This window comes from Nelumbo nucifera, chromosome 7 (assembly GCF_055504915.1).
Source record: "Nelumbo nucifera cultivar China Antique chromosome 7, China Antique-T2T, whole genome shotgun sequence".
In the NCBI taxonomy this organism is placed as follows: domain Eukaryota; kingdom Viridiplantae; phylum Streptophyta; class Magnoliopsida; order Proteales; family Nelumbonaceae; genus Nelumbo; species Nelumbo nucifera.
Window position 1 is genome coordinate 5,540,035 of NC_142655.1, and position 25,580 is coordinate 5,565,614.

A 25,580-nucleotide genomic window follows, 5' to 3' on the forward strand; every position below is an offset into this window, starting at 1 on the left:
ACCTAATAAAACAAACTATTTTTTTTTCACAACTTTGTGACTCAACCTAGACCTAGCATGACCTAACCATGCTAGTTGAAAGTTGAAACCCTAATACTTAAAATAATATGTAAAAAGCGGGTATGAATCTGGGTTAGGTGGGTTCCATGCAATACATTTTGGAATTTGGACCACTAAGCTACTGCCTACTACAGCTTAATTAGGAATCCTACGTGGTCCATAACTGCACCAGAACTGCTAATAGTGCAGTGCTATTGGCTGTTCAATAGAAATTGGATAAAAGAAACTAGAAAAAGCAATGGTGGCTAAGATGGTGGTGGATTTTTTTTCAGCTATTTATGGACGAATGGGGGTTTGGGGATGTGACAAAGGAAGCAGCATCACCACCACCTGAAGTTATTGAGTACAGGGTAAAATTGGGCTTATGATTTATGAGGAAGAGGGGAAGGAAGCTGCAGTGGGACTGAGACGAACCTCTAGCTCACACATTCTCAGGAGGAACTAAGAGGTATTATACCATCTTCTCTTTTTCATTAGTTTTCTGTGTTTGATTGCAGTTCTTCTAGTGGGTTCTTCTGGTTTCTGTATTTTACCTTCTAAGTTGCCAAAGTTTGAGAGATAGATAGATAACAGAGAGAGAGAGAGAGAGATGTGCACATGAATGAGAAACCAGACACTTGTGGAGATAGCTCCATGATGTTGAGCTTGATTCCCTGATCAATAGTTTCTTCTACATTATATTATTACATGTGAGATCCCAAAAGAAGAACCCCAAATACACAACCATATTTGGAAATTTTGATCCATTTGAGGACAATCACTTACTTTCATCTGCTTAAGTTTATTTGCTTTTCACAGTGGAAGACCTCTCTCTCTCTCTCTTATTCTGTCATTCTGTGTCACCCATTATTCATCCAAAGAATATAACCATCTTTATGACAACAGTAGTGGCCATTACTGTGGAATCTATACGGGAATAGAATCATTTGCATCATCATAACAACATCTCAATTATAACTCTGCAAGGTTTTCATTCAACACTGAATGATGCCATGATGCCAGAGACAGGAGGAAGAGGAGTAATTGTAATTTCAGTCAATAATTCTTGATTGAAAATTTAATAAATTGCAGTGAGGGAATTTTTTGAAACCACACATAGTAGAGGAATTAATCCTTTGATTCTAAAGATCTTGGCATATTATCATATTTGATGCCATTCAAAGATTGGGTGGAGTGGGCCGAGCTGGGCTGGAAGCACCAACCCACCAACCCCCTTTTCCTTTTTCCTTCACTCTTTCTTCTTTCCCTTTTCTTAAAACAACCATTGGCTTCTTTTGCTTCTTTATAATTTCAGTATCTCCCCTGCAACCAGACATGGTTAAGCAGTGCCCCTTTTGGGTGTCGTGGATGAGAGCCAAGCCACACACTTGACACTTGGTCCATTGCCTAAGACTGTTGAAAAGGTGGGCCCCCTCTAGTGATATCTTATTCCACTAATGGGCCCTTCCGGGCCTTCCCCGTCTACTTTTCATGTTTCGTTGTTTTTTCTTGAATTGGACCCTTCCTTTTTTCACCATAAAAATAATATTTTTTATTAACAGAGATGGAAGGAATTAAACCCATTTGATTGCTGACCTTTAGCTTCATAAAACTGTTCTAGAAACCTCCAAAGCAGAACTAAAGGTGGTGATTAACCAGCAATGGTTACTGGTTAGAATCAACCGCCCAAGTCACATCTGATTGCAATCAACCTCTCATTTTCCACCAATCAACCAATCTCTTTTGTTTGAGACCAGTTGTTCTTATTCCAATTCTAAATTTCCAATTATTTGGGGTTCCACTGCCTAACTTTTGTTCACCATTCCACTCCCATCAGTCAAGGGTTTCTTTTCTATTTTTTGTATATCAATAAAAGTATAAATTATGGGCCCCCACCTAATTAGGATCCACACGAAATCACAAATATTCTCCACCCCCAGATCCTATTTTATAGAATCAATACAATCTGCAATCAAATTTTTGGATGGTGGGTCCAATCTTAATATCAAATGGCAAATTTATGGCCCTAAATGCGAGCTCCAGGCTTTCTCTCACAGGCCCAGCCCATACGGCCCGCATTTGCTCGCTTCACGTTCACGTTCACGTGATCCCGCCCGTGGACCGGGAATATGATCTCGAACTTCGAGGTTAGGCACGACCCGGTCCAAAAGTTTTGAACAAGAAACATTTCCAGACTGTCAAATGTATGATTTCCCTCGTTTTGAGATTTGCGGATCCCGCTAATTCTGATTCTAGGTTGGGCCGGGTTAGCCCAAATCCAATCCTAACTTGGGTTGAGTTGATTCTCGGGTTAGAATTAGATTCGAGTTTTGCTAACTCGAACAGCAACCCAACTCAACCTGAACTTGACTTTACCATTGCTATTGTACATATATATAAGGGTTCAATTATGATGCCAGAAGACATGATACCGGGGAAACTTACAACCAACCAACCAGCATTATAAAAGTGATAACCAATCAGATTGATTTTTATCAAAATTCACATGGGACTATGATTGGTCAAAGCCATTCCGAATTTCAAGTATTATATTTTCCGGTATTATAAATTTTCCCTATATATTATAGTCCCATCGCATACTACTATAAATTTTCATTATAGATGATTTTATGATTCCCAGTAACTCTAATCGTCCAAAACATTTTTTTTTTAATTTTTTTCATTAAAAGAATCAATAAAAACATCAAAAGCAAATACAAAATAAAAAAAAAGCATATATAAGTTTAGATCTCTTAATCAAATAGTAAGATAATTCGAGAGATTTTTAGAAGGATGGGAGAAGATTGGATTGGGTTAGGGTTAGGGTTGGTTCATAGTCTCGGGTTGAGTTAGGGTTGACTTCAACCCAACCTAACCTGGCCCACTTGCACCCCTAACTCTAATGATTCGTAGCCAATTTCGGTTTAATGAAAACCGGATTATACAGTCCGACCGTAAAACCTAATAATTCCAGTTTTTTGATACTCGACATTTTCCAATTTCTGAAAAACGGATAAATCCATCAAAGCCCAATGGAAACCGTTGAAAACCATTCAGATTTCACTGACCCAGCGAATTTTCTGCGATCAGCGGTTTGACTCGTGACCCGGAAGAGATTCGGTTTCGTATCGGTCCGTTGAAGCTCCAAACCACGGTCCGATTATTGGCTTCAGATCTCTGATCTCTGGTCTGTCTGTCCATCAACTTCGCATAGATTTCTGCTTGAAGTATGCTTTGAATTAGGTTTTTCCGGTACTTGAACAGCAGTTTTTGTTGGAAAAAAAGAGGGAATCGGCATTCTTGATTCCCGGGAAAATCCTGGACCTCGTGGTTCAGTCTTGCTTTGAAACGAGAATGATGGTGAGGAGGCAGATAACCGAAGAGCAGTGAAGAAAAACAATTAATAGAGGAATGAAACTTGGTATCTGTATACACTTTTCAGACCTTTCCGGGGACTTCCGATTGTGTTGTTGTGTCCCCTCGGAAATGGTAGTATGGATAATCGATGGTGTTTCCTGAAAATAGAAAGCAGTTTTAATGACCTCTTACCGCAATTACAGCAAAATTTCCTCGAAAGATCACTCAAGGAAGAAAAGTTCATGGTGAAATGAACCTCAATTTGTTGCGTATTTGCTCTTGTCAGATTTTGGTTAATTTTCGGTGGGTTACACAGTCAATCCTTCCAGAAAACCTGGGGGAAAGGAAAAAAAGGAAAAAGAGAAAAAGAAAAGTCAGAACTGTGGAACCAGATTCCCGATGATTAACAATGGAATGTGAAATCTGTTCCGAATCACTCATTAGTTGATGAAGTCATCGATACTACGGGCATATTGGCTTCTTTTCTCGAGAAATAATAATCCGTCAAAGGCATTTTCAAGCTCGGGTGACAGCTTTTATCGTTTTCAGCTTCACAGTGACTTGGAATGGAGTGACGTTACAATTTAGGTGTGGAGTCACGTTACAGTTCAGATGTTAGGCGTCTCTAACAAGGGAAGCGCAAGTCCGACTTCCATGGTTTGTTGAAATGGGATTCAGTCAATGTCAATGATAGTTTCTGACGTTTTCCTCGTTCCTGGCCACTAAATGTAGGAGGAAGTAGGTAAATTGTTTAATCAAAAACAGAATTCCATCTTGCCTTGGAATTCCCTGGACAGTTTCATCTGTGAATATGTTTTTTTCTTCTTCACTGATCCTTTGTAAGTAGCTAAAATCGAAATTCGGGTTTAATGGTTTTACTTTTCTACTCGTAGTTAAACAGACGGTTTCTTTTGTTTACGTGTAAAAGTAGATTGAGTAGTGGTTAACATTTGGCTATTCCTTTCGCTGTGTTTCTGTTTCTGGTTTTAATGCTTGTTCTTCCTTGCATGCTCATCGTTACTGCCTTTTGAGGCAGTTGTCTTTAGTATATCTCAACTCCTCAGCCAAAAGTAAGGCCCAAGGAATTCCAAGTGTGCTACCATCTTGGGAAATCCACGAAAGCAAAAGAGCGTTAACTTCCTCCCCTCCTTTCGACCCCCTCTGTATCTCAATGGGTCTCTCCATCCCAAGAAGTTACAGGTTTGAGTTTGTCTAAACCATGATTTACAGGCTACTATTAGGGCAGTGGAAGTAAATTGGCTGAGATACACCTGATCACAATAGTAGGAAAAAAAAAGGCTGCAAATACACGAGAAAATTTGAGTTGTGTTTATGGGCCGTTTGGGGCTTCAGTTTTGATTGAGCCGCTTTGAAGAAGCTACTAAAACTAGCTTCACCAAAAAGTTGTGTTCTTTGCTGAATGAAAACATATTGGGGCTTTCTGGGCTTTTCACCAAACATGGCTTCTAGGCTTTCTGTGTGGGACCTGCCTTAAGCCAGACGCCGCTGTGTGTTCTCAAAAGGGCACCAAATTGAGACTGGATGAGCTGCACTTAATAGTTATGTTAGGAGCTCTGTTTAATCAATAAGAATGCCCCATGTCAGCCATGCACACAAAGTGAGAGATTGGAGTGGTTATGGGGCATACACACTTGATGGCTGTCATGGGACGTTATTATTGCTTAAACACTTAAACAGCCCCTAACACAGCTATCAAGTGCAGCTCATCCGGACTCCACCAAATGAAGTACCATATTTATGGCACAATTTATTGCTAGCTAATAAAGTCATGGACTCCCTGATACTCTCATTGGGCACGGTGTTTGCTTTGGTAGTAAATAAGAGAGAAACAGAAAATTGAAGGGAGGTTCTTAAGGAATTTCACAAAATTCTTTAGTGCTTTCCCTCAACTTTCTGTTTCTCTCTGATTGACTCTTCACATACCATATTACTAGTTACAAACTAATGTCTAACAACTACAACCTTGAGTATTTGATGATTGGTGAACTGAGGAAGGTTTATGCAGTCTCTCATGGAAGTTTTTTTCTTTTCATTGTTTAACCGTGCTCCAAAAACTTGGTTGTTAAGCAACACTTGTTTTGTCATACAAATTTAATTCCCTACTTAAGGAATGTGAGTTTTCTTTGATCTCTTTGCGAGAATTTGATTATTTTCTTAAATTTAACACTTAAATTTGTATTGGTTACCATGGTTATTGAAATTGGGTATTTGGAATTTAGATTTCTGATTGATCGATCAATTGGCTATGATCCAGGTGATTGTGGAATCTGCATATTGTGATGCTTGTCTTTTGTTGTTTTGAGCTTCCAATTTGGCATAAAAAACTTGATTGAGGTTGCTGCTTGTGGAAGACTTGCATGTGAGAGTGGTCAGTTGCACATTCACGTGAATTTGTGGTTCCATTTCATGGCCCTGGATTCTGATTCCTATCCATCTGGAAAAAAGAGAAAATTGCCTCTTGGCATTTTCTTCATGAATTCAAGGTACCATTTCATTCAGTTGCACTTACATTGTTTCATGTTTAACAAGGACTCTCCATGTTCTTCGCTATTGCTAAGGAAGAAAATGAAACAGTTTCTTTCTAAATAAATGTTTACAAGGGCTGCCATTACATTCCTTAATCATATGGCCAGGTATGCCTTTGCATTGGATGAACTTGGTTTGGAGATAGCACAGATTGCATTTCCTGCAGCACTGGCTTTAACAGCTGACCCCATTGCTTCTCTAATTGACACAGCATTCATTGGCCAAATAGGTATTTTCTTTATGTTTTCTATCTTTATCTGTATGGCATGTCTTTCTTTTCTGGCAAATGGAAACAACTATTTGATTTCCACACATGTAAAGATTATATGGCAACATTCCTGCTGTCTGGTACTAGTTTATTCTGCGGTATGCTGTTTAATGCTTAATTGACTTAATTGTCCATCTTGCTGGAAAAAGTACAGGGTAGACTGAGGAATCTATTCCTCATTTTAGGCAAAAGTCATTTTTTGAATATATATATATATATATATATATATATAGATAGATAGATAGATAGATAGATAGATAGATAGATAGATCAAAGCTGCCTTTATCTATATTATATTTCCCATTATTGAATCTGAATTTCTCATGTGTTTTTATAAGTAAATAGATTGGAATATCTTGGTAGCTATAAAGCAACTAGGAAAAAACAATAGGGAATTTTGCAAATGTTTGAGTTTTTAAGAGCATATTTTAAAGTTTGTCCCTCACTGAGAACAAAATTAGATGCCCTTGGTCATGGCTAAACTCATTTCTCAACATGAAAATTACTCAATGGCAGTGATTGTGGTTTCACCCATGTCCGGGAACTCTTATATCTTGGCAGATTACAAGCTAAAAACAATTTATGCCATGTATGATTAGATAGTGTACATATGTCTCTGAATGTGGCAATGTAGGCTTTGTTACATCCATGTGAATAAAGAGGCCAATTTTTTTCTTGCAGTTTTCTTCATCTAGGTTAGAAGGCATTTTAAGGTGGACTTGTACCTGTCCAAATACAACCCATACAGGATTTTGATGATGGTTTTATGGTGTGCACCTGCACTGTGGAACAGTCCCATCTCTGCCTGCTTGAGGATGGCTTCTCTCATGAAAAACATGACAACAATATAGCAACTTAAGGTGGACATGTACCTGTCCAAATACAGCCCATACAGGATTTTGATGATAGTTTTATGGTGTGCACCTGCACTGTGGAACAGTCCCATCTCTGCCTGCTTGAGGATGGCTTCTCTCATGAAAAACATGACAACAATATAGCAACTTCTTGGGAATACAACTTCTCAAGGGTTTCTTTAAATTTTGCACTATGCCTGTAATTTCTGTGCTAGACCACACCCTAGATTCAATGCAAAAAAAATTCTATGGTCAACCTTTATTTGATTGACTGAATAATTGAATATATTCTTAATCACATGCCTTGTCACCATCTATTATGAAGTCGGTTTAAGAAATCCTATGCTAAACAATCATGAATATATTCTTAATCACATGATTTTTTTTAATGAATTTTTTCTTTTACTTATCAAAAAGAAAGAGTAAATATTGGCCATTGAGCTATGAAGTGTTACATATTTTGACTTTTCTGTTCTGACTTGTAAATTCTAGGTCCAGTGGAACTTGCTGCTGTGGGAGTTTCTATTGCTCTGTTTAATCAAGTATCAAGGATTGCAATATTCCCACTTGTTAGTGTCACAACTTCTTTTGTTGCGGAGGAAGATACTATTGGAAGAGTAAGCATTGAAGAAGTAGAAGGTGAAAATGTGGAAAAGGGTTTAGCTATACAGAGCGAGATGAAAGAGTTGATTCAACATTCTGGTATGTTATTTTGTTGATTCAGGGACTGTATGAATTGCTTTAGAAAAACGCATTTCAACACAATAGAGTTCTGTTTGGTATTTTGCTTCCTAAAAAGCTCAATCATTTGAGAAACTAAAATATTTTGAATTCCCTGATAATCTCTTTATCAGATTCTAATAGAACTGTACACCAGTCGCCATCCAGAAGTGCTGATAATTCAAATATGTCCAAGTGTGAGAATGGGAAGAGACATATTCCATCAGCGTCATCTGCATTGGTTATTGGGGGGATACTTGGTCTTCTCCAAGCCATATTCCTAATTTCTGGAGCAAAACCTCTCTTGAATTTCATGGGTGTAAATTCTGTAAGTATCTTTATTAAGACCATTTGGTTAAACTTACTTCATTATTTAATTTTTCTCTTTGTTTCCTGAGTAAATTATTTGATATATTGAAGTTCTTGTGATATTTATACTAATGCTGTGCCAGTGTTTTAAAAGGCGTGGGAGGCATACGCCTGGAGGCGCTCCCAAAATGCCCTGAGGCATATGCCAGAGGCGCTGACACTTCTTAGGCGTACGCATCAGGTGCAAGAGGCCCCCTTTGACAAGACCCCCCCTTTGAACTACTGTTATGCATCTTTATTCTTCTTAATATAAAAGATTTTTATTAAAAATAAAGAAAAAATGAGATCCCCCCTTCCTTTTCATCCTCCTCTTAATTGTATTCGGGAGGCTTACGCCTCACGCCTCTGGGTAGTGGAACGCCTTGCGTCACGCCTCTGCATTTTAAAACACTGTGCTGTACTTGAACAAACATTTACTATTAATCCATGCTCTTAGGTCATGGTTATCTGTCAACTTTAACAATAAGATTAATGTTTTGGTGGAATTGGGATCCTACCTGATCTTGAATCCTAATTATGGATGATAGGTTCGCTTGAGCTCACCTTTCCTTCCAATTTTTCTTTCTAAAACAAAGGGTACAAAGGAACCTGTAAGGAGGGGTTTACTGCTGGTCACCTTCCTTGTATCTTCTTTTTTTTTCTCAATAAATTTTAATTTGTTACCAAAAAAAGAATCTGTAAGGAAGGGTTTGGGCTATGCCATCTCAGGATATTGATACTGGAAAATTGAGCATGAAGGCATCAAATCTGTAAGACCTGCAGCTCCTTTCCCCTTTTTATCAAAAATAAGAAATGTCTAATGAAGCAGTTTGGATGCAAGAGAATACCTTATTGATCAAAAGAAAGATGCAAGAGAATACCTTATTGTGGGGGATGCTGGCTGCAAAGTAGCATGAATGTATCTTTGCTATTCTGGTGATATATGGGTTGTGTTCCTTGTTGGTTCACAATTGAAAACTCTTGAAGGAACCATTTAAATGGAAAAACTTTGGCTGTTGGCCTCTGCTGTTGAGAACATTTTTGGGAATGCCACGTTACCATAGAGTGGGGTAAAATAGTAATTGCACCCTATTTCTTTTTAACCATAATCATAGACATGGGCTTGAATTGGTGAACGTGCCCAGCCTAAAAACACTCTCAACAGCATAAGCTGTTAGGGGCCAACAGCCAAAGTTAACTCCATTTGAATTGAGTGAAGCTCTAGAGAGGACTCATGCTAGACAAGATATTGATCTCAGGAACATATTGTAAGTTAGGTGCATGGAAGATCAGGGCACTTAATGTGTTCCTGTTCAAATCAAACTTTCTTCAGCTATCTAATTCTGAACCTATGTGATAAACATAACCATAGAATACAATTTGTTGCTTTTCATTTGTTCCCACATAGTTCAGTAGTTTGGAAGTAGGATATTAGACCTCATTGCCCTGTTTGATCAAGCAATATAGAGTTCCATTTTAATAGAATTTTGTCACTCAAAGCTGGCCCTGGATTATCTACTATAGATAGGAGATTGTAGGGATGCCAGACTAATCGTGCCATTGAAGCTACAGTCATTGACATGCCTACTGATAGCCAATAATTGATATACCTTACAGATGTGACAAATGTTATGGGAAACATGTTAGAGTTCTTCATTCTCAGAAATTCAAATGATAGCTGCCATACAATATGCCAGTAGCATGCTTGCTATCCCTGTGAAAAGTGGGACAGAAGTGTAAATTCCCTCAGGATTGGGGGGGCGGGGGGGGGGGGGGGGGGGTTAGAATGACTAGCCCCCAAGAGTATGGAACTCTACTCCTTTCTGGAATCAACAATGCTTTATTTTTGGATCCAAAGCACAGATTCTGGAAAGTAGTGTAGTGGATTCACTTTCCTTTTCCACCATAATCCATGTACAACCTTAGTTTTTAAACCAAGTATTTTATTCAATAATTCACAAAATTTCAGTGAACATTTTAATGTCTGAAGTTTTTATCAAAATGTTGGGTAAAATGTACCATTTATTAAAATGTACAACTTATGTATTTTTGATAAAATATATCATTTACTAAGGCAGACCATTTATACTGTGATATCAGATACTTGTACAGGCTTAATGTACCGGTCTTGGACATGGCAGGAGCCTCATATGACACTGGATGTTGCATGGACACTTCTAAATATACTCAGTACCATTAACAATTCAAAAATATATAAATGACATGTTAACAAATCATCATCATCATTGAAGCCTTATCCCAACTATATGGGGTTGGCTACAGATCCTGTTTCACCAGTCCATTCTGTTTAATGCCATATCCATTGTTAAATTATTGGCACCATATGTTAACAATTCACAAATTTTCAAAAAAAAATGTTAACAAATCACACTATAAAAATCTGTATTTTTCTGAAATCTAATTAAATTTGGCAAGACATAAGTCTTGAGAAATGACACTTAGCTTCAAAACTAAACATAGAATCATGATATAATCTTATTTATGAGATAACTGTACCTTTATCCATGTACAGAATTTACAAATCACACTATAAAAATCTGTATTTTTCTGAAATCTAATTAAATTTGGCAAGACATAAGTCTTGAGAAATGACACTTAGCTTCAAAACTAAACATAGAATCATGATATAATCTTATTTATGAGATAACTGTACCTTTATCCATGTACAGAATTTTAGGAAATACAGAGTTCCATCTCCATTTCCCTACCCGTGGCCATGTTAGTATCCTTATCTGGGTATCATAGCACTTATATATTTTTACTGACAGGGAAGATACTAAAATTTTGGGAGTTCTAAGTACAAAAGGTATGGTACGAGAAAAAACAGTTTACTCTATAACTATATGTGCAACATCCATTGATGAAATGGCCCATGGGGATATTAGCTTTACCTATGAAGTTCCAAAGAGATGGTATACTATCAATTACCACATTTAATTCTCATGGCTCTTTCTTTTGGTTAATTTTCTTGTGGATGTTGGATTATTGAAACAAGTTAAAGGGATTCTGATTCTGTAATTTTGTTTAGTCAAGAATGTGTGTGTATTATTGGTACGATCTAGTAATTTTAACCAGAATGTGCATTTTACATCATCTGGATTGGTTGTCTTTTTCATTAAAATGTTGGTAAACACAATGGTAACAGGGCATTTGTGTCTCAATAGGATTCCCCTATGCTAAACCCAGCTCGACAATACTTGACATTGAGGTCGCTTGGTGCTCCTGCAGTTCTTCTCTCATTGGCCATGCAAGGGGTTTTTCGAGGTTTTAAGGATACAAAAACTCCCTTATACGCTACTGGTAACTATTATTACATTCACTTTCCTTTTGCTAATAACAAAATATGTCTTGTCTGTGCCTGTACATTTCTAGTAAGAGTGGTGCAGTTTCTTGCTTGCATGTGTTTTTGTGTATGCTGATGCATGTGCCTGCATTTGAGGTGGATTTCCTGAATTTTGTGAAAGCTAAAATATGACCTTTTTTTACATTTTTAGTATACATTGTATCTAACTCTAGCTTTTCATTTTCTTGGATTCAATTTAGTTGCGGGAGATGTAACAAATATCGTCTTAGACCCAATACTTATATTTGTTTTCCGTTTGGGTGTCAGTGGTGCAGCCATCGCTCATGTTATTTCTCAGTAAGTTGTATCTTGGTATTCAAATTGTTTAATGTGTAGTATGTTTTGCTTAGTTACAGAATACATTCATGCCTTGATACTTTTTGGCATTTTATTGATTTCTCATATTCAATATGGCCTTTTAGGTACTTAATTTCACTAATACTGTTATGGAGATTAATCGAACAAGTTGACCTCTTACCTCCCAGTATCAAAGATCTGCAATTTAGTAGGTTTCTTAAAAATGGTAAGGGCATGTCTGCTAAATGCAACTAGCCACTTTGTTGTTATACTTTATATTGCCTCGTCAATTATCATGTAAAGGTTTTCCAGTTTTGAATTAGTACTTTGCTGAAGGATAAGGACAAAGATTAATTCATTTAATATGTCTTAGAGAAATTGAATGGACATTCTTTGTTGGGTAGAGACATATGCAGCTTATGTGAGACAGTGAGAGTTCTCAAAAGAGATACAAGTTCTGAGTGAAAATGTGCATAGATGGACCTAACTAGTCAAAATGCACTTGATAATCTGTCACTTTTATCTTCTAATGATAAAAAAATCTGTTATTTTTGTATTCCCCGTCCTAATGCATTTTAATGCCATTGTACATTTATTGTTGAGATTTCTATACATTTCCTTCTCCCCTAACAAACAATATTTAAAAGGAAAGATGGATATAAAAGGTTAGAAAGACTAGAAGGGACAGTAATATACGGAAGCCGTCACTGAGGCTGATATTTCGACCTGACTTCAACTAGGAAGGTTAAATAAATCTTGTAATCAAAAAATTGATGCATAATTACATAAACATCATAGGATTCATTTTTAGATCTTAATGGAAATAGCTTCTTCCATTCCAAATTCAGAAACCAACTTGGCTTAACCAACAATAATATTGAATCCATCCCAATGCTAGTCACTCATAAAAAAGAAAACTTATTGGAGTAAGGAAGTCCTTTTTACCTATGGTCCAGAATTCTGAACCCCCCCCCCCCCCCCGAAAAGAAAGGACAAAAAAAAGGGAATGAAGGAAAAGAAAAAAGAATTCTTATTTTCTGAAACACTGACCTTAACAAATCAAAGTTGGCCAAAGAACTAACTTCCACTTCCTCATATTTTACCCACTTACTAGGATATATGAGAATAATCCTGTCAAATCAGAGAGTTTAATGCTCTCTGCATGAGCAATGGATAAGATATAATTTTTGGCGTTGTATTCTACACTACATATATTTTCAGGTAGTAGGATTCTTTTTAGCATTGTACTACTGTTTGTACCAACAGTCAACACAAGAAAAGAGTCATTTCTGCAGCTGCTGATTTCCTAATTTTATTTTATTTTCTGACAAATAAAGGAGAAAGTTGCAGGCCTCTTGTGTTTTAAACTTAGAAGACAACAATGAAAATAAATTAATATCTTAATCTGGGGGTTTTGCTCAGAGTCTACCGGGAAAATCCGTACACTATTCTAAAAGGAAATGAGCATTTGTGAATGATATTTAGTAGTAGTTCCAGAAACTATGGATGCTCCTGGGAAGCAATCTATGAGGGAGAGGGAATGCATAGTATAAGTGAATAGAATATGGGAAATACAGACTCTTGGACTACAGCACAAGCTTGTTAAAAGAATATTTCTACTTTTTTATCATTAGAAGAATTTATATTACATTATTACCAATGGAATTGCAGATGGGTTACCAAACAAGGGGTCGAGAGAAAAAATCTTTTTTGGGGGATGGGTCTTTAGTCCGTTGTAATTTGGATAAGGGTGGTAGTTCTTTCGCTGTTTACTTACGGGTATTGGTTATCTCAATCTTTGGGGCGACTGATTTCTTGTAATATCTACTCTTTTATATTAATGAAATTGTTTCTGTTATCCATAAAAAATATTTATATTACTAAATCATATATTGTTCAATTGGCTTGCAGCCAACTAAGAAAATGTATGAAAGAACTTAGATGCATATGACCTGATCTAGAAAATATTTATATAATCCAACTTTATTTGTCCAATTATTTTCTTTATCATCAACCATTCAACGTTGTCATTTAAAGAGTACTAAGGAGGACATCTTCCATACTATGTGATAATGATGTACACTTTTTCTTGATAATGCATCATCTTGATCTTGGGAACTGTTGGCTAATGTTCAAATCCAAGGATAGATATGCAGTATGGTCCACAGCATTAGAAAGTTTTCTAGTTCAACTTATTGGCACTAACTAGTGCACAAAAAACAAATGATGTCAACCTGGCAAAGTCCTAAGGAACAAAAAAGATCTCCAGTTCCCTTCATGAAGACCTTGTTATCGTCCACCCATGGGCCAGCCTCACAAGCGAAATAAGAAAGAATCAGGCAACTTGGAAATGAGGATAGGGACCTACGAATTAATACCAAATGTTATAAACACTTCTGGTGAGCCAGGTCAGAAGCAAGAGTTGCAGGTTTACATTTTGCAATGTTTATATTTCGTTACTGGCTCTCTGAGCCAACTGAATTCATTCCAAGAGTTGAAGAAACTCAAATGTCTGCATGCTCAAAGAAGAATGGATGGTTGCACATGCACTTATCTTGTCAATTGGCATATTGGATATTTGGATTATCTAAATTCTTCTCTCCATTTTTTCAGTCTGGATTTTCTCTTTCTGTAAGAATCCTACTATTGTCATTGCTTTTTCTTTGGTGGAGGAATAATGCATGACCATTCCAAAAGTAATGCATTATAAACAGTGTTCTATGAACATGGGCACAGGAATCAGAATCCGATATGTGTCCTTAAGTTTTGACAATTTGACAACAAGACAAAAAACAAGGACTAATGGGGAACATCTACAAAAAAGTATGAAGTATTAAAATAGTCCATATGTTTTGAATTCTAACATTGTATACATAAAAAGGTGTAAAAAGTTTATCTTTGTTACTTAATAATGTTTTCTAGGAAAAATAGCATCACTGTGTACATTAGCTAGCTGAACCATATAGTTGGGATAAGGCTTGGATGATGATGATGATGCGTACATTAGCTGTTCATTTATGTCAAATAAGGAGAGAAAGAAAATGTTACATGGAAGTGTCCCTCAAGAATCAATAGGGTGTCTATGGCAGGAGAGGAATGCAAAGTAGGCAAAAGCAGTTCTGTGGACTCTACATTTCAGAAGGCTTTGGGAAAGATGTTTTAATGGCTAGCTATGCACAAGCTGTAATACAAATCATGATCCCTTCTTTGTATATGGAAATCTTTCTGTAAACCAGGGGTTGGGGTCATAGTGCTGCAGGGGAAGCTTTTGTAAGCCTTGGGTACAGCAACTTGTTGTACATGACTTTTTTGCTTTATAATTCAAAACCATACTTTACCTTCTTTCTAAAAAAAAGGAAAGAAAGAAAACAAAGAAAAAAGAATCAATAGGGTGTACCCCATACCAGCACAATACTGGTTTTAAACAAACACCTCCCTGTTAGTGATTTTTTATTCCATTATGCAATTACAAGAACCTAAAATAAGTCACCTGAGTTGATTAATTTAACACAGATCATGTGTGACATCAAATGCTGAAAATCAAGCAAAACTATTTCTTCATGAGATTTTACAGGTTATTGGCTATCCTGGTTGAGTCTTTTGTGAAATCCATTTTGAAAGAGTATTGGAATATTAGAAATAATTGTCAAGCATATTAATGCTGGTTATTAGTAAAAATTTTGTTGATATAGACCTTCACACTTCTCTTGATATATATTTGAAATTCTAACCTCAGTCATGCATGGTTGGATTACCAAGTAATTGTATTAATATAATATAGCTACCTTGAGAGATCTTGGTTTCTCATCCTATTTCTTTTCATATTACATCTTTTTTCTATTTCTACCGTTAATTAACAATATTTTCAAATGCTCTAGTTTGTGATGTTTAACACTTTCACATCTGGACTCAGGTTTTCTATTGCTAGCAAGGGTAATAGCTGTGACATTCTGCGTGACTCTAGCAGCATCAATGGCCGCACACCAGGGATCAACATCCATGGCTGCATTCCAGGTCTGTCTGCAAATTTGGTTGGCAACATCTCTCCTTGCTGATGGATTGGCTGTTGCTGGACAGGTAACAGATGCAATTTCTTGTTGCAAACAATGAACATGTTTAGGAGTTTATTTAAAGTTTAAAGTATTGATACACCCAGATATGGTGGATGGTGTGTATCACTACTTTGAACCTCACACTAACCTTTCTTTTAGTTTTTCATCAAAATTCGGGAGAGGGGAGGGAGTATTAATGTTTAACGTTTAAAAACGGTTCTCAAAAATTCCTTAAAAGAAACAAGATGTGATTCAGACCAATAAAATTAATAGAAATATTTGGATTAGAGTAGAAAGAAGGAAGGAAGAAGAGGAAGACAGCAAGAAGAAGAAGGAAAAATGGAGAAGAAAGGAGAAAGAAAGGAGGAGTTCGATAATCTCCTCTTTCCCCAACTCTAATCTTTTATTAAACTTACTTAAGTTACATAATTTACAAGGAGGCCCTTAAGTAGGTGTCCACATCAGCAATATACTTAAAAAAACAAAACAGAAGCTAAAGGCCCATAAAGAAACAAGGCCCAATAAGAAAACATAACAAGAAGGAACTAATAAGAATGACACTAAAGGACTAGGGCTCATTCGGCCCAGTCTCTCTACACTCCCTCTCAAGCTGAGCATAGATATCAACCATGCCCAACTTGCTTATATAGTGAATCAGCTTGACTTTAGGAACACCTTTTGTCAAAACATCAGCTAGCTGTTCTTCAGAAGCAACAAATGGTAGGCAGACTTCTCCTGAGGCAACTTTCTCTCTCGTATAAAATGCCTGTCAACTTCAATGTGCTTAATTCTGTCATGTTGAACAGGATTATGTGCAATGTTGATAGCAATCTGGTTGTTACAATATAACATCATTGGCTTCTCATAGTGTATACCAGTTCTTCTAAAAGTGATATCAACTACAAAGGTTCAGAAATTCCATGTGCCATTGTCGTGTACTCCGCTTCAACTGAGGATCTTGCCACTATAGACTGCTTCTTACTCCTCCATGATACAATGTTCCCTGCTACCATAGCACAATAACCTGAAGTGGACCTCCTATTATCAATACATCCGACCCAGTCAACATCAGTGTATGCTTCCAGCTTCATGTGTCCATGCTTAGCAAACAAGATACCTTTCCCTAGAGTCCCTTTTAGGTAGCATAGAACCCTCTCATCAGCTACTAAATGTGCATCTCTGGGAGAATGCATGAACTAGCTAATTACACTAACTGCATAGGAAATATCTGGCCGAGTCATACAGAGGTATAATAACTTCCCAACCAATCTCTGGAACACTCCCTTATCAATCTCTGGAGCACTTTCTTATCAATAGCTGACAGCTAATGATTTAGGTCTATAGGAATAGAAGTAGGTCGAGCACCCAGTTTACTAGTATCTGCAAGAAGATCAAGAGCATACTTCCGTTGAGAAAAGAAGAGACCATCCTTAAATCTGGCAACTTCAATTCCCAAGAAATATCTGAGTTCCCCCAAGTCTTTAATTTCAAACTCAGTGTTAAGAAAACTTTTGAGATGAACAATTTCCTGGGTGTCATTACCAGTAACCACAATATCATCAACATAGACAATCAGAAGGGTCCCTAAGGAATCTCTCCTCTTAACAAACAAGGCATGATCCGACTGAGTCTATGTGTACCCAAAAGCAACAAGAGCAGCCCGAAATCTGTCAAACTAGGCTCGAGGAGATTGCTTAAGGCCATAAAGGGACTTCTTCAATTTACAGACCTTTCCTTGCATCTCCTTCCCATACACCCCTGGAGGCCAATCAAAAGCAGTAGCTAAAAATAGTAAAACTCGAACTGAAGTCATCTTGGCTACTAGGGCAAAAGTTTCCAAATAGTCAATACCATACATCTGAGTATACCCTTTAGCAACCAAATGGGCCTTATATCTTTCAACAGTACCATCAAAATGATACTTAATAGTAAACACCCACTTATAACCAATCGGTTCATTTCCCTCAGGCAAATCCACAATTTTCTAGGTATTGTTCTTATGCAAAGCATCTAGTTCAGTCATCATAGCATCCCTCTATTCTGATTTGGACAAGGCTTCTGGGACAGATCTGGAAGTCACATGTGTGGAAACAAAGGCAAGGAAGGAATAGTAGGAAGGGGAAAGAAGGTTGTAGGACAGGTGTTTGGAAATGCAATGAGATGTACATTTCTGTTTGCCTTTGCAAAGGGCAATAGGGAGATCAAGGTCAGGTAAGGTATCCGAAGTGGTAGAAGAGGGCTGACCTATTACCTCAGTAGTGATGGGAGGAGCAAGAGGCACATCTGAAGGCGTGGAATCAACTTGCATGTCTCTGAGTCTCTGTCTCTAGTACCACCTTTGGATAATAGGATGGGAAGGAAATGTGGGAGGATGAGCAGGAGGAGGAGGGGGAGCAGGAACATGAGAAGAAGAGCCAATAGAAGACTCGATTCAATGGGAAGTGGAAGAGGAATAGATGGTGACAATGTAAACAACTCCTCTGAATGCTCCCCCTCAGGAGAAGTACCAAAGAAAGGAACAAACTTTGCAAATGTGACATCTTTGGAAACAAAGCTAGTGCCACGAACTGGATCAAAATAACAGGATCATTTCTATGTTGAGGCATATCCCAAAAAGACACACTTGTGTGCTTTAGGCTCAAACTTATGTCTTTGATGACTGTGAACATGAACATAGCAAGTGCACCCAAACACTTTGAGAGGAAGAGAGAAGAGATCCTCATTTGGGAAAAGCAAGCTGAAGGGAGTTTTAAACCCCAGAAACCGGGAAGGCATTCGGTTTATCAAGTATGTATCTGTAAGGACAACATCCCCCCAAAACTTAACAGGAACATGGGAAGCAAAAAGGAGGCTCCTTGCAACCTCAACCACATGTCTGTTCTTCCTTTCCGCCACTCCATTTGTTGAGGAGTGTAGGAATAGGAACTTTGATGAATAACTCCAAAGGTATCAAAATGGGAGGAAAGGCTCCTCAAAATATTCCTTTGCATTATCAGATTAGAATATTTGGATCCAAGTGTTAAACTGGGTAAGTATAAATTCATGAAATCTTTGTACAATATTTGGTACTTCATCTCGGGATTTCATGAGGTAAATCCAGGTGTAACGAGAGAAATCGTCAATGAAAAGAATGAAATATTTGTAACCCCCATAGCAGGTAAATGATATGGCCCCCACACATCAGAGTGCACAATATGGAAAAGAGAAATAGATCTTTTATTACTCACTGAAAAAGATTATCCACAATGTTTTGCAAGTTCACATGACTCACAATGAAGACTCGATAGGGATATTCCCTTAAACATTTCTGGAAACAAATGACTCAAAGCTGAAAAAGACAAATGACCAAATCTGAAATGACATATCATGACTCTATCAACTGACTCTGATAGAACAAACTCCATAGGTAACCCAAAACTTTGATCAGAGACATCCAACAAGTATATCCCATTCGCCTCATGGCCATTCCCAATCGTCCGCTGAGACTTTAGGTCCTGAAAAACACAATAAGTAGGAAAGAAGGTTATGTTGCAGTTCATTGATTTTGTTAAACTACTAACAGATAAAAGGTTAGTGCTAAGTTTGGGAACATGAAGGACAGAGGATAATACAAGTGAGTCATAGGCTCTAACATCCCCCTTTCCAGAGATGGGAGCAAGAGGTCCATCGTCAAGAGAAATCTTCTCTCTACCCGAGAGGAGCTGGTATGAACAAAAAGTTTGGATAAGCTAGTCATATGGTCCGATGCACCAGAATCTATGATACAAGGAATTCTACGATAACCTGAGGTTGTAGCATGATTTGTAGAAGCACGAATACCTGAATGGGCAAAGGCGGATGTAGAGGGGGTGCCTGAGGAGCAAGATGCAACAGTAGACTCCAAGTGATGTGTCAACTTCCCATATCTCTCAAATTCTGCCTTCACTGCTACCAGCTGTTCCACAGCAGATTTTTCTTCACTTTCAGATATTGTAGCAACATTTGCATTCTTGGGTTTTTCAGACTGATCACCCTTCTTAAAATTGTTGTTGTTCCGAAACCTTTCTGGAAGAAGATCTGGATGAAATTTCCAACAAGAATCCTTTGTATGTTTCAGCTTCTTGCAATATTCACATATCACCTCCTTTTTTTCATTTACCCCCTTTGGTTTTAATCCAGCGTGTGCAAAATGTTCTGGGGGAGGTGGGGTCTATAGTTGTACCTGTCTCCTACTCTCTTCACTGCTCACCATAAAGTATGCCTGAGCAAGTGACACTTCATCCTTGGCCAAAATATTTTGCCTTGTAATATCAAATTCAGGATTGAGTCTTGTAAGGAATTCAAACACTCTGTTTCTTTCCACAAATTTTCTAAAAGTTTCTGCATCTTTGGTGCTTTCCCATACGAATACTTCCATAACATCTATCTCCTGCCATAGTGACTTCAACATCGAATAGTAGACAGCACACTCTTCTCCCCCTGTTTAAAATTTTTCACATCATTCTTCAGTTTGTAGGCCCTCGCAACATTTAATTTCTGAGAGTATGTTTCTGTAACACTATCCCAAATCTCCTTGGCTGAAGTCATCCACAGATAGTGTTGACTTATGTGGGGCTGCATAGAATTTACCAACCACCCAATAACTGTGTAGTTATCCTGCATCCATTTCTCATATGTAGGATCAGTCTCTTCCGGCATCACCTTACTACCCATGAGAAACCCTAGTTTACCTCTACTACAGGCATGGATATTAATAGATTGTGCCCAAGCAAGGTAATTTGTTCCGTCAAGTTTAATTGTAATCACTCCTGTCATAATGGAATCTGCGGGACCCCCGACACTAGGATCTGCTTCATCTCACTTCCAGATTGCTCTATCAATCAAACGAAAATCAAAAAACAATGTTTTCAACCTTTATAGACCTAACTAAGGTCAGTCAAACACTCAAAAGTCCCAAAACTAGGGTTTCATCGTACCTGGCCTCCGAGGAGAAAGAGAGAAAAGGTAGCCGCTCAAACCAGAGCAATCCAAACCACTTCCAACTGAAGCCGCCCACTTTTGGAGATAAAAAGGAACCCTCTAAGCCTTGAGCACCACACCCAAACAGCCTCTTCAACCCGTAACTAGAAACTCTCTAGTCGGCTAGGGTTTTGGGAAAAATTCTGCAGTCCCACTTTCTTGGCAATCTTCGGTCAACTTCTGACTCTCCAAACCCTCTACCAACTAGGCAAACAAGATCTCTAATTGATCAGCAATTTATCTCTTTATACACCTTTCGATTAGAAAAAAAAGTGTATGGGAAAAAAAAGAAAAAAAAAAAGGAGAAAACAAAGGAAGACCTACTCTGATACCAAGATGTGATTCAGACCAATAAAATTAACAAAAATATTTGGATTAGAGCAGAAAGATGGAAGGAAGAAGAGGAAGACAGCAAGGAGGAAAAATGGAGAAGAAAGGAGAAAGAAAGGAGGAGTTCGATAGTCTCCTCTTTCCCCAACTCTAATATTTTATTAAACTTACTTAAGTTACATAATTTACAAGGAGGCCCTTAAGTAGGCATCCACATCAGCAATACACTTACAAAAACAAAACAGAAGATAAAGGCCCATTCAGCCCAGTCTCTCTACACAACAAATCGGTGACCTGCTGATACAGTCCGATACATTGCAAAATTTTTATCCTTGAGTTTATCATCTTCAGGATATATCCACAGGAATAATTTACATTTTTCACCTTCTACAGATTCAATGAAGAACTATTGCTTATAATGGTAAATTCATGTATTGCATGTAAAGATTTCCTATTTTATCTTATCCTATGTTTACAATTAAAAGGAAAGTTTTATCAATGTACTGTTGCACCCTTGTTTTACACAATACAATTCATTTCTCTATTGCTGATGAATAAAATTCAAACATCATGAATAAAAATAAAAATAATGATTTTGGGGAACAAAAAAAGTTCCCCTTCTTTCAATAAAGGTATATGTGATAATAAAAGAATTGCATAGTAACCATTCTTTCACCAAAGAGGAAGTTATGTAGTGCAATATCTTAATTACAAAAATATAATTATTAAGTTTTCCACGAATTTGCAAATTTAGAGCCCAAATTTGGTTTCTAATCCTGTCACATTCAAGTGGCACATGCTTCTAATTGTTACAAAAAGTAAAATATAGGCGCTCGACATTCTATTTAGACAGTGGATTTGAATTTATAATTCCCTCTCAATGTCTACAGTATCTTCTAAGCTAGTATATTCAATTTATTAATCATTTTTCTTGTGCTCTCCATCTGTCTTACTTGAACCCAGAATTGTTCTTACCATTTCAAATCTTTAAGTGATCAATTAAAAAGGGATGTGATTCACAGAGTTCCTTTAATTTTGGGATAGTGTATTTAATGTATTCTTATATTTTTCTGAATCTCTTAGCCATAACATGCACTCATGGTTTCAGAGTCTTTTCAGGCAATACTTGCAAGTGCATTTGCTAGATATGATTATGACAAGGCAATAGCCACTGCATCCCGTGTATTGCAGGTATATCTCTTTTTAACAGAAAAAATACACCATGCTTTACCCTGTCTGTTGAGATTTCCTCTGAAAGTTGTCAATGGATCTATTTTGCAGTTAGGACTGGTGTTAGGGGCGTTTCTTTCTATCATCCTTGGATTTGGCTTGCAGTTTGCATCTAGATTATTTACAAAGGACATCAATGTTCTTCACCTTATAAGCATTGGAGTACCGGTATATCTTTTCTACAGTAGAAGATTACTACTATCCCCCCCCCCCAAAAAAAAAAAAAAAGAAAAAGAAAAAATGCTTCAGATAACTATGGAACTGAAACATCTCTTCTTTACCCATCAGTTTGTTGCAGCTACTCAACCCATAAATGCCTTAGCCTTTGTTTTTGATGGGGTCAACTTTGGAGCATCTGATTTTGCATATTCTGCTTGTTCCATGGTAAGTTCTGTAGCCTCAAGAATTTAACAACCCACCTGCATTATATGTTTAGGGAAGAAAAAAATTGGAAATCTATCTTTCTTTACCTTCTATTTGATATAAATTAAAAAATATCCTTGTGAAAATTCTCTTTCTTCAGGTTCTGGTAGCAATTGTCAGCATACTATGCTTGTTTATTCTCTCTTCGGCTTATGGTTTTATTGGAATCTGGGTAGCTTTGACCATCTACATGAGTCTGCGAACATTTGCTGGCTTTTGGAGGTAATTACATTACGCCTAGTATATAATCCTTTTTGCAAAATACTGAAAATTAGAACCCCCTTTTGAAAAGGTCTTTCACATTAAATGCTAGAAATCATCCTATTATTTACAGACCAGTATGTCAAAATGTTTACTCAGCTGGTATTGCCTGGTGCAATGCTAAAATACTGGACTGATATTGGACTGACAAGCGTTAGAATTTGGGCTCAAGTCTGAGAGCGGGCACTTGGTGGAAAAAAAAATGCCAGAGGTTAGGTCCATACCAGCCTACCCGTTCCCAAGACCGCAAACAGTCCAGACCAATATTGGGTAATTGCCCTTTATGCCCATACATTTAATGAAACCTCATCAAGAACAAAGCAAGTTAAGAGCTCACTGCCTGTTGACTGGATGGGTATGACTTATAGTCAGATATGTTTTATGATTTCCAAACGTATCCATTAGGGGAAGTGCTAAGAAGCCTGTTCCTAGAAGGAAGATCCTTTAAACTATATATTTTGGGAATCCATGACAACATAATTAAGAGTTAGATGAGACCTCCTTATAAAACTCCCATGAACTACTTAGTACTTACTGATGGAGAATTTAGAATCTGAGCTTTTTCCAACATTTTTGCCCCTTTTATTTGCAGAATAGGGACTGGAACAGGACCTTGGAGCTTTCTCAGGAGCTAATTGTTGCCTTTTTGTGGCTGGGAGTGAGAACATACCGGCATCAGAGTTTTTCTTACAAGGGTTTAATTTTCCATAATTTTTTTTCTATGAAAAATTTCTGCTCATTCAAAATCTCATCTCCGGTTGCTCTTGCTTCTTTAGTGTCCTTAACAAGTATTTCTGTGGCACATAGTTGAATATATTTTCAGGCATGATGCAAATGCCTCGAAAGACAAAGTCACTCAATGTATACATATAGAGACAAGGAATTGCTCGTAAGAGTTGGTCTATAATTGAAAAAAAGCTAGAAGGGATATGATCTTATAAACTGTTCAGTTTCAGTATTTTGAATCTCCATTTCCATTCCATTATGGAACTTACCAAGTTCAACCTATAGACATTTATTGGCATGGTATTTGCTCCCGTTCATCTCAAATTTTCTGCCAACAGACTTGAAATCCTGTTTATACAAGGTTAAAACATGTGGCAGCCACGGTGGAAAATTAAATGGATTCATACGTTTTAGTCACCTTTTAAGTTTTACCAATGTTGCGAATTTCAACTAAATAGTCCTCTCTTTTATATGGCCAAAAGATCCACCCATCTGAATCAATATATACGAGTATCAACTTCCAAGGGTACTGATGGGGTCGCATCCCAGCCCGGTTGGACCGCCACGTGGGCAATGATGTGGATGAGGAGCTGGCCACGAACTCGACTGGGTTGACAATGTGGGGCACCATCACACGTCAGAAGCAACAGCCGTGATGCATAACAAAAACCTCAGGCTGAGAGCGACATGTGGTGAACAACGATCTCCACATGGCCCCTATGATGAGGAATGGTCCCAAGACCTTGGCAGAAGGCCATCCTAATGCATGCCACGCATCCTGAAAAGTGAGGAACACCATGGTGCCCTCCAGTGAGTATTTAAGGGTACGACATATGAGGTATCCTGTTTCTTCCACTCTTTCGAAATTCTAGCCCTCTTGCTCTCTTTCTCCTTTTAACTTTATTCAGCTAAGACCAGTTCATCCTTAACAATTTGGCTTAACCTATCTCCTCTCTCTTGATTACTGATTTGAGCATTGGAGCGTTCTTCTCTAGCTATTTTGAGTTCTCTGACTTCGGCTTCTTGCAAGTCATCGATTTTCTAACTCGTCTTGCATAACTCATCTTCCACAGCTCTTCTTAGCTCAGCCCATCTAGCTCAATAGGACTTTACCTATTGTTCATCTTCGTCCACCATAGTTTAGACAGCATAAGGTACATTAGGAATCCAGGGGGTCTTCTTCCCAGATGACTAATATGAAATTCTAGATTTGCCATGCCTTTACGTGGTGAAAACCCATAGAATTTTATTCAGACAATTTGAATCGGCTCGTCTTAAGACCCAGTTAGGGATAGCAATTTCGTGGGAATTTTTGGGTATCTAATCTGTCCGATCCCAATAGGACCCCTTTATCAAAGGGTTTGAGACGGGTTTAGGATTTTAGATTAAAACCCTGAGAATTTTCGGATATCCAACCTGTCCGGCCTTAATAAGACCTGTTTATCAAAACTTTGAGATTTGAGATTTTAGATTAAAACCCTATAGGATTTGGGACAGGTTTGGGTTTATATATATATATATATACCGAAAAGGGGCAAAAGTCCCATGTCCATTAGCTCCAATGGGTAGTAGAGCAATTAAATCATGGGTTATTTATAAAGAATAACATCTATTATATAGTTTTTTATAAATACTAAAACCCATCCTACAGTTTGCGTATTATTAAAGCACCCACCCACTATTTTGCAACTGTTTTAATTAATGCAGGTGCACCTTCCGTTGTTTGTAGGGTGCAATCGGGTTGGTCCATGTTAGTATTTTACACT

The 25,580-nt window shown here is 37.6% G+C and overlaps 1 protein-coding gene across 4 annotated transcripts; it reads left to right on the top strand.

The window, feature by feature from the left end:
* Positions 1 to 229: 229 nt before the first annotated feature.
* LOC104597423 (protein DETOXIFICATION 42) lies at positions 230 to 24,030 on the top strand. Of its 4 annotated transcripts, none has more exons than XM_010258941.3 (14): positions 230 to 508; positions 5,672 to 5,900; positions 6,051 to 6,172; positions 7,558 to 7,767; positions 7,920 to 8,113; positions 11,319 to 11,454; positions 11,698 to 11,794; positions 11,920 to 12,020; positions 15,708 to 15,871; positions 22,294 to 22,365; positions 22,456 to 22,572; positions 22,693 to 22,788; positions 22,928 to 23,049; positions 23,681 to 24,030. In XM_010258941.3, exons 2-14 carry the CDS (start codon positions 5,824 to 5,826, stop codon positions 23,721 to 23,723), a joined length of 1,551 nt encoding a protein of 516 aa, XP_010257243.1. In that variant the 5' UTR covers positions 230 to 508; positions 5,672 to 5,823; the 3' UTR covers positions 23,724 to 24,030. The 4 variants fall into 4 exon arrangements, with proteins under 4 accessions (XP_010257243.1, XP_088748326.1, XP_088748325.1 ...); XM_088892200.1 differs by lacking the exon at positions 230 to 508 and adding an exon at positions 3,889 to 4,138; XM_088892199.1 differs by lacking the exon at positions 230 to 508 and adding an exon at positions 4,377 to 4,596.
* The last annotated feature ends 1,550 nt before the right edge of the window (positions 24,031 to 25,580 follow it).